Source organism: Mizuhopecten yessoensis, unplaced genomic scaffold (genome assembly GCF_002113885.1).
Source record: "Mizuhopecten yessoensis strain PY_sf001 unplaced genomic scaffold, ASM211388v2 scaffold10405, whole genome shotgun sequence".
Taxonomy (NCBI): domain Eukaryota; kingdom Metazoa; phylum Mollusca; class Bivalvia; order Pectinida; family Pectinidae; genus Mizuhopecten; species Mizuhopecten yessoensis.
In genome coordinates, this window is record NW_018408530.1 from 28,256 (window position 1) to 39,010 (window position 10,755).

General features: G+C 35.6%; 1 protein-coding gene across 1 annotated transcript; it reads left to right on the forward strand.

Annotated features, from left to right (window-relative positions):
* Positions 1-242: 242 nt before the first annotated feature.
* LOC110460467 (platelet glycoprotein 4-like) lies at positions 243-4,662 on the forward strand (the record flags this gene model as incomplete). The annotated part of the gene is made up of 5 exons (XM_021513397.1): positions 243-452; positions 1,107-1,198; positions 2,850-2,899; positions 3,482-3,551; positions 4,560-4,662. Coding segments are annotated over 5 exons (468 nt in total), but the record flags the coding sequence as incomplete, so codon positions are not given.
* Positions 4,663-10,755: the final 6,093 nt, after the last annotated feature.

A 10,755-nucleotide genomic window follows, 5' to 3' on the forward strand; every position in this document is an offset into this window, starting at 1 on the left:
CCGAGTGGGCAAGGTGTCTGACCGCCTACGATCACAAGCCCTCCACCACCCAGTCGCACGTTCGGGGCCTATGTGGGGCAGCCGCGTGGTACTGACAACAGGTCGGTGTTTTTCCTCGTCAACCAAGGCCTGGCACGTCCTTACCAACAAATAAAATCAAACCAATTATTTATGTTAGTATACAGCAACAAAAATATGTGAATACGTCGTAAGTTTGAACTGTTTTCATGTTACCATGGCAGACTGTAGCTAACCTGATCCGTTTTGAGTACCCCTGGGTTCAGGAATTGGTTGACTTGGTTCTTGAGGCCGAGAAGGACAGCACCCTGTTTGGCCGATATAGTGTGAGGGATATCGCCTGGGGTTACGAGGATCCCCTACTGAAGGCAGCAAAGGATATTCTCAAACGATACAACCAGACCATAGTCGACACAATCGGACTATTTTATGGGGTAAATTATTTTACAAATGTTTGTGTCTCGCTTGCTGATAATCGATAAACAGGACGACTCGTTCTTCCTCTTAGAGTGTTCTATCAATAACACAACTCCTTACGGCCAATCACGAGTGAGCGGGGATCCTGTAGTCCAATATCACATAACACAACTCCTTACGGCCAATCACGAGTAAGCGGGGACCTTGTAGTCCAATATCGCATAACACAACTCCTTAAGGCCAATCACGACAGAGTGGGGACCCTGTAGTCCAATATCACATAACACAACTCCTTACGGCCAATCACGAGTGAGCGGGGACCCTGTAGTTCAATATCACATAACACAACTCCTTACGGCCAATCACGACTGAGCGGGGACCCTGTAGTCCAATATCACATAACACAACTCCTAACGGTCAATCACGACTGAGCGGGGACCCTGTAGTCCAATATCACTGGTTTCTTATATATATAGAAACAAAACAAGGCACTTATATTTACAAAAAGGCAACTTGTCTCGTTTAAGCACAGACATCCGGTTCCTGATATTAATATATCAGTGTCCTAACGCATAATGGTTTTGTCTGTTTACATTATTGCTACCGTAACTTGTAAAAAATAAGATTTATAAATGAGAAAAAAAAATAAACTTTCGATTCATGTGTTTCAGACCAACAACACTGATGACGGTCTATATAACATATACACAGGAAAAGATGACGTCAGCAAGCTGGCCATCATCAATACATGGAATGGAATGAAGTAATGCATGCTTATTTTTTTACTATAAATGCTAAGCGATTCTGATAAGTATGAACATATTGTTTTGTAAGGGATATTTGTTTTGAGCAGAAGGTTTATACTTCCCCTACACCACATGTAATACATATATGAATTGTAAACGACAGTGTTTGGGCTATAAATTAGTAGGACTCCTGAATAAAACCCATCATATAATGTCCAAAGGTATTACTTATAGTATTGAGCAATGTCTTTGATATATTGCAGAATGTGTCGTACGGGATGGGATAGAACACTTGGTTAGTTAAGATTACAGCCTATGTTGTCGAATCCCGAAAATGTTAGATGCAACGAAAGACCCGTCATTGCATAAATAGATTGCTGATAAACTCCTTGTTAATATGAATACGATGGGTCAAGTCTAATAGATTACTAGTATCTTATACAGAACATGATTTTGTGAGTAAATCTAATTTGTCCTTCACTTCTGTATAAAGATGGATATTTTTGAGGGGCAAATTTTGAAATCTACACAATGAGCAAATATGCATGGATCGTTTCGAAACTCACAAGCAGCTAGGAAAAGTTCACAGAGAAACATATGACCATTATTGATCATATTACTTGACCATCATGAAATAAAGACAAATAATTTGTGCTTACATAGTTGCCTAGTTATTTGGATATAGCTTTTCTATTATTACTGTCACTAATGTACACTTTTAATGAGCATTAAGTGTACTTACTTAAGAAACATCTTAATTATTTTACATGAAAACATTTACGCTCCTTTTGTCATGTTTGATTGCCTAGTTAAAATGCTATTGTAGAAAATGACTCAAGGAAGGTTCAAATTGGCAGTTTAGAAGTAATTTTTCTTGATGCATATTGAATGGTAAAAAAGTAATAACTTGGGACAGGTATATCGTATTCAACATGCTTAAACTATTTTCAATAGTCTGGTTCCTGACTTTTATCCCCAAATGCCACTCAACATTTAGACTTATACAACTGAGGTAGTGTAACGCTAGTGTTTACTGACGACAGCAAACACTCGAGGGGGATCATTGTATAATGCTGCAAAAATCTAAATATTACGTCAAGCGTAAAAGTGTTTTTATTTATCACAAAGATAAATCAATGTTACACTTAGATATAGACAGAGACTTTAATCGGAATACCGCCGATATAATATAGCAGTAGACACATGGAAGGAACAACAGAGACTCGTCGTGTTATAAAAATTGTATTAGATCAGTGTTGATCTTTAATTGACTCAAAATGAATTATGTCTAGCGCAGAGAAGGAACTCATCTGCCAGGGGTTCCCAGATAGTCGCCTCATATTATCATGAAGTTGAGTAGAACAGAACAATTATTTTCTTCCAGTCCTGCGAGAGTTAATCGACACAGAAATACACTGTATTGTGATCCTTATCATGTAAGAGTGCAACACAAAAAGTAGTTATCTCCCCCTGCAGCAGGTTTGGACTATTAGGAACTACGACCTTTCACATTCAGCTCAACAATCAGAAACAAGCATAATGTTGGGACAAGTTTCGTAGAGCTAACTAATGGACACAATAAAGACCAAAATTGTATTTCATTAAGAAAAAATGAGTGATTACTATTATATTCCTTTTCGTTTGATATGCGCGGTATGTTGATTTCAGGAAGCTCCCCTACTGGACAACAGACACGAGCAGAATGATCAATGGAACAGGTAAACATTGGTCTGGATTGTCTTCCTAGGATTTGTATAATATCAGATCTCACCATTCACTTTGCAGTTAAGCATACAGCTTGTCTGGTTTGTGATGTGGTAGGAGGTTTGTACCAACAGATACATTGCAACATCGATTTCTCCGATTGAAAAAATAATACAGAAGAGATTAAATTCAGATATGGACGGAAGAAGGTATGTCATACTGCAATCTGACGTCAAAAACATTGTGACAAAACACCGCGACACACCCACATAGCAAGCCGTTTTTATATTTTATACAAAATATAATCAATAAATCTACTAAAGTTACTGTGTATGTTTACAGTCACACACAAATAGAATTATCCAGAGGGACTTTGATTCCAGTAACCTCAGGAAACAATAGATCAATTGAGTTTCCTATTACAACAAGTTGGTCATGCGCATTAAACATGATGACGTCATGCTATACATCTATTCCTCTCTACAAATGGGAACCGTCGGCACTTCTCTACCTTTTCATTTACGGAAAGTGTCGACGGTTCCCGATTGTTTTTTCTCTAATGCAGTTTCATATGAATAACGTTTAATTTTTTACAGACGGCACGTTTTTCCCACCTTTTGTGAAAAAATCTTGGACGATGTATGTTTATTCTACAGATATCTGCAGGTAAGGATAGGGAACCAAAGCTGAATGCTAACACGCCTTAAATCTTTATATATAAACTGCAGATCTCTTCAACTACAAATATCACTTCTGTCTTTGTACTATAATGTACAAATATCCAATATCTCTATGTTAACTTATACTGCCTATCTTTATATATACTGCAGATCTCTTCAACCACAGATATAGCCCGACCTCTCTTTATTTACTTCATGCATCGCATATCTATATGTTAACTACAATAGATAATCTTTTATCTATATTTAACACAATACTGCAGGAATGTTTATATCAACCATCATAGGTCTATATACCTAGACTACAAGGAGACGAAGATGTTAAGAGGAGTAGACGTCTATAGGTTTGTTACAACGGACCGTCTCTTCTCCCACATCCCAGACAACTATGGCTTCTGTACTCCAACCCAAACCAATTGTTTACCTGCAGGTCTCCTCAACGTCAGTAACTGCAAACCAGGCAAGTTCTTTCTTAAAAGGCCATTTCGGCAAAGGAACTTCCAAATATATTTTTTCTACCATCCCTGTTTTTCAACATCAGCAGATTGTTGGAAACAGACCATTAAGCGATTACGGTAAATTATGGAACAACTAATTAGGCGTCACTGTTCATGCATCTTTGGTATAAAAAGTAAGATTGGTATGGAAGGAACATCAGGAGGCGGACAGAACCCACTGACAAATTGTCTGTCACCAGATATCCTGAATGTCTGCTGTTAAAAAAAGCAAAAGAGGTCAGCTTGTAATTGATAGGATACCACGAAAGTCACCAGCAAAACGAAATCTTAGTTAATTACTCACCTTTAGCTCTACGCATTGTCAGTCACTGCAAAGCAAGGTAAAATGTGTTGCAGAGACATTTCCGGTAGGCCATATTATCTACTGCCAGAGCCCCGCAATGTCAATGTAGGTTTTGTTTTAAATTACACGCAAACCTCGTTTGATTATAAAAAGTTTCACTTTGTTAAACATTTTTGCGTCGATGTACTTTCAGAGTTTGCCCCGATAGTGGGTTCCCTGCCTCATTTCTACACGGCTGATCCGTCCATACAACAGGCCGTTAGGGGACTCAACCCTAACCCGGACGAACATCAGACCAGCATAGACGTAGAACCGGTAAATTTCAACATCTCTTAACATAATCTTGTTATCAAGACTCCAATAATCGATATAACTCACTTTACCAGAAAGTAAGATCAGATATAACACACCGAAATATATATTATTTAATTAATTCATCTTTTTTCTCATACCTTTGGGGTTTTATTATTTTGCCTAGCACAGCTGATGCGATTTTATCAATAACAGCTTGAGCATATGGTACAATAAAGTTGGTATATTTGATTTTCTAATTAAAATGGCTACTTCTGTTCCTGAAGACCGCAAAATTCGGCAAACAGAAATTGTTTTAAAAGTATAAATGCAAAACGGGGGGTTTAGGAAAATGAAAGTTTGGTAGAAATCGGTGGAAATCGACAGCTCGGGGGATTTATTTCTGTTGTAATTTCTCTTTACTGAAGCAAGGTTTTGATCAATTTGTCAACAGAACACGGGTATCGCTATGAATGTGGACAAGAGGCTTCAAGTCAATGTTTTCATACAAAATATAAGTCACATCAAGTGAGTACCAAAGTCGTCATACAGAATAAATGTAACAGCAAGTGAGTAACAAAGTCATCATACAGAATAAAAGTAACACCAAGTAAGTGAGCACCAAAGTCATCATACAGAATAAAAGTAACACCAAGTGAGTACCAAAGTCGTCATACAGAACAAAAGTAACACCAAGTGAGTACCAAAGTCGTCATATAGAATTAAAGTAACACCAAGTGAGTACCAAAGTCGTCATACAATATAAAAGTAACATCAAGTGAGTACCAAAGTCGTCATACAGAATAAAAGTAACACCAAGTGAGTAACAAAGTCGTCATACAGAATACAAGTAACACCAAGTGAGTACCAAAGTCGTCATACAATATAAAAGTAACATCAAGTGAGTACCAAAGTCGTCATACAGAAAAAAAGTAACACCAAGTGAGTACCAAAGTCGTCATACAGAATAAAATAACACAAAGTGAGCACCAAAGTCGTCATACAATATAAAAGTAACATCAAGTGAGTACCAAAGTCGTCATATAGAATAAAAGTAACACAAAGTGAGTACCAAAGTCGTCATACAATATACAAGTAACAACAAGTGAGTACCAAAGTCATCATACAGAATAAAAGTAACACAAAGTGAGTACCAAAGTCATCATATAGAATACAAGTAACAACAAGTAAGTACCAAAGTCGTCATACCGAAAAAAAGTAACACAAAGTGAGTACCAAAGTCGTCATATAGAATAAAAGTAACACAAAGTGAGTACCAAAGTCGTCATACAGAATAAAAATAACGACAAGTGAGTACCAAAGTCATCATATAAAATACAAGTAACACCAAGTGAGTACCAAATTCATCATACCGAATAAAAGTAACATCAAGCGAGCACCAAAGTCGTCATACAATATAAAAGTAACATTAAGTGAGTACCAAAGACGTCATATAGAATAAAAATAACATCAAGTGAGTACCAAAGTGTTCATACAGAATACAAGTAACAACAAGTGAGTACCAAAGTCGTCATGCCGATTAAAAGTAACACAAAGTGAATACCAAAGTCGTCATACAGAATAAAAGTAACATAAAGTGAGTACCAAAGTCGTCATACAGAATAAAAATAACGACAAGTGAGTACCAAAGTCGTCGTACAGAATAAAAGTTACACAAAGTGAGTACCAAAGTGATCATACAGAATACAAGTAACAACAAGTGAGTACCAAAGTCATCATACAGAATAAAAGTAACACCAAGTGAGTACCAAAGTCGTCATACAGAATAAAAATAACGACAAGTGATTACCAAAGTCATCATATAAAATACAAGTAACACCAAGTGAGTACCAAAGTCGTCATACAATATAAAAGTAACATTAAGTGAGTACCAAAGACGTCATATAGAATAAAAATAACATCAAGTGAGTACCAAAGTCGTCATACCGAATAAAAGTTAAACAAAGTGAGTACCAAAGTGTTCATACAGAATACAAGTAACAACAAGTGAGTACCAAAGTCGTCATGCCGAATAAAAGTAACACAAAGTGAATACCAAAGTCATCATATAGAAAACAAGTAACAACAAGTGAGTACCAAAGTCATCATACAGGATAAAAGTACGAACAAGTGAGTACCAAAGTCATCATACAGAATAAAAGTAACACCAAGTGAGTACCAAAGTCATCATATAGAATACAAGTAACAATAAGTGAGTACCAAAGTCGTCATGCCGAATAAAAGTAACACAAAGTGAATACCAAAGTCATCATATAGAAAACAAGTAACAACAAGTGAGTACCAAAGTCATCATACAGAATAAAAGTAACACAAAGTGAGCACCAAAGTCGTCATACAGAATAAAAATAACGACAAGTGAGTACCAAAGTCGTCGTACAGAATAAAAGTAACACAAAGTGAGTACCAAAGTCATCATATAGAAAACAAGTAACAACAAGTGAGTACCAAAGTCGTCATGCCGAATAAAAGTAACACAAAGTGAATACCAAAGTCGTCATACAGAATAAAAGTAACACAAAGTGAGTACTAAAGTCGTCATACAGAATAAAAATAACGACAAGTGAGTACCAAAGTCATCATATAAAATACAAGTACAAACAAGTGAGTACCAAAGTCGTCATACATATAAAAGTAACACGAAGTGAGTACCAAAGTCGTCATACAGAATAAATATAACGACAAGTGAGTACCAAAGTTATCATATAAAATACAAGTAACACCAAGTGAGTACCAAATTCATCATACCGAATAAAAGTAACATCAAGCGAGCACCAAAGTCGTCATACAATATAAAAGTTACATTAAGTGAGTACCAAAGACGTCATATAGAATAAAAATAACATCAAGTGAGTACCAAAGTCATCATTCAGAACATAAGTAACATCAAGTGAGCACAAAAGCCGTCATAAAGAATAAAAGTAACACAATGTGAGTACCAAAGTCATCAAATAGAATACAAGTAACAACAAGTGAGTACCGAAGTCGTCATACCGAATAAAAGTTACACAAAGTGAGTACCAAAGTGTTCATACAGAAAACAAGTAACAACAAGTGAGTATCAAAGTCATCATATAGAATACAAGTAACAACAAGTGAGTACCAAAGTCATCATATGGAATACAAGTAACAACAAGTGAGTACCGAAGTCGTCATACCGAATAAAAGTTACACAAAGGGAGTACCAAAGTGTTCATACAGAAAAGAAGTAACAACAAGTGAGTATCAAAGTCATCATATAGAATACAAGTAACAATAAGTGAGTACCAAAGTCGTCATGCCGAATAAAAGTAACACAAAGTGAGGACCAAAGTCGTCATACAGAATAAAATTAACACAAAGTGAGTACCAAAGTCGTCGTACAGAATAAAAGTTAAACAAAGTGAGTACCAAAGTGTTCATACAAAATACAAGTAACAACAAGTGAGTACCGAAGTCGTCATACCGAATAAAACTTACACAAAGTGAGTACCAAAGTGTTCATACAAAATACAAGTAACAACAAGTGAGTACCAAAGTCGTCATACCGAATAAAAGTTACACAAAGGGAGTACCAAAGTGTTCATACAGAAAACAAGTAACAACAAGTGAGAATCAAAGTCATCATATAGAATACAAGTAACAACAAGTGAGTACCGAAGGCGTCATACCGAATAAAAGTTACACAAAGTGAGTCCCAAAGTGTTCATACAGAATACAGGTAACAACAAGTGAGTACCGAAGTCGTCATACCGAATAGAAGTTACACAAAGTGAGTACCAAAGTGTTCATACAAAATACAAGTAACAACAAGTGAGTACCGAAGTCGTCATACCGAATAGAAGTTACACAAAGTGAGTACCAAAGTGTTCATACAAAATACAAGTAACAACAAGTGAGTACCGAAGTCGTCATACCGAATAAAAGTTACACAAAGGGAGTACCAAAGTGTTCATACAGAAAACAAGTAACAACAAGTGAGTACATACAGAATAAAAGTAACACAAAGGGAGTACCAAAGTCGTCATACAGAATAAAAATAACGACAAGTGAGTACCAAAGTCGTCGTACAGAATAAAAGTAGCACAAAGTGAGTACCAAAGTCATCATATAGAAAACAAGTAACAACAAGTGAGTACCAAAGTCGTCATACCGAATAAAAGTAACACAAAGTGAATACCAAAGTCGTCATACAGAATAAAAGTAACACAAAGTGAGTACCAAAGTCGTCATACAGAATAAAAATAACGACAAGTGAGTACCAAAGTCATCATATAAAATACAAGTAACAACAAGTGAGTACCAAAGTCGTCATACAGATAAAAGTAACACGAAGTGAGTACCAAAGTCGTCATACAGAATAAAAATAACGACAAGTGAGTACCAAAGTCATCATATAAAATACATGTAACAACAAGTGAGTACCAAAGTCGCCATACCGAATAAAAGTAACATCAAGCGAGCACCAAAGTCATCATACAGAATAAAAGTAACTCAAAGTGAGTACCAAAATCATCATATAGAATAAAAAGAACATAAAGCGAGCACCAAATTGTTCATACACAATAAAATTAACGCCAAGTGAGTACTTAAGTGTTCATACAATATAAAAGTAACATTAAGTGAGTACCAAAGTCATCATATAGAATAAAAATAACATCAAGTGAGCACCAAAGGCGTCATACAGAATAAAAGTAACACAATGTGAGTACCAAATTCATCATATAGAATAAAGATAATATCAAGTGAGTACCAAAGTCATCATACAGGATAAAAGTACGAACAAGTGAGTACCAAAGTCATCATACAGGATAAAAGTAACACAAAGTGAGTACCAAAGTCGTCGTACAGAATAAAAGTAACAACAAGTGAGTACCAAAGTCGTCATACACAATAAAAGTAACATCACGTGAGTACCAAAGTCGTCATACATAATAAAAGTAACACAAAGTGAGTACAAAAGTCGTCATACAGAATAAAAGTAACAACAAGTGAGTATCGAAGTCGTCATACACAATAAAAGTAACATTAAGTGAGTACCAAAGTCATCATATAGAATAAAAGTAACTCCAAGTGAGTACTTAAGTGTTCTTCAAATATAAAAGTAACATTTAGTGAGTACCAAAGACGTCATACAGAATAAAAGTAACATAAAGCGAGCACCAAATTGTTCATACACAATAAAAGTAACATCACGTGAGAACCAAAGTCCATAATAAAAGTAACACAAAGTGAGTACCAAAGCCGTCATACAGAATAAAAGTAACACAATGTGAGTACCAAAGTCATCATATAGAATACAAGTAACAACAAGTGAGTACCAAAGTCATCATATAGAATACATGTAACAACAAGTGAGTACCAAAGTCGTCATACCGAATAAAAGTAACACAAAGTGAGTACCAAAGTCGTCATACAGAATAAAAGTAACACAAAGTGAGAACAAAAGTGTTCATACAGAATAAAATAACACAAAGTGAGTACCAAAGTGTTCATACAGAATAAAAGTAACAACAAGTGAGTACCAAAGCCGTCATACAGAATAAAAGTAACACAAAGTGAATACCAAAGTCATCATATAGAATAAATATAACATAAAGCGAGCACCAAATTGTTCATACAAAATAAAAGTAACGCCAAGTGAGTACTTAAGTGTTCATACAATATAAAAGTAACATTAAGTGAGTACCTAAGTCATCATATAGAATAAAAGTAACACAATGTGAGTACCAAATTCATCATATAGAATAAAGATAACATCAAGTGAGCACCAAAGCCGTCATACAGAATAAAAGTAACACAATGTGAGTACCAAATTCATCATATAGAATAAAGATAATATCAAGTGAGTACCAAAGTCATCATACAGGATAAAAGTAACAAAAGTGAGTACCAAAGTCATCATACAGGATAAAAGTAACACAAAGTGAGTACCAAAGTCGTCGTACAGAATAAAAGTAACATCACGTGAGTACCAAAGTCGTCATACATAATAAAAGTAACACAAAGTGTGTACCAAAGTCGTCGTTCAGAATAAAAGTAACACAAAGTGAGTACCAAAGTCGTCATACAGAATAAAAGTAACACAATGTGAGTACCAA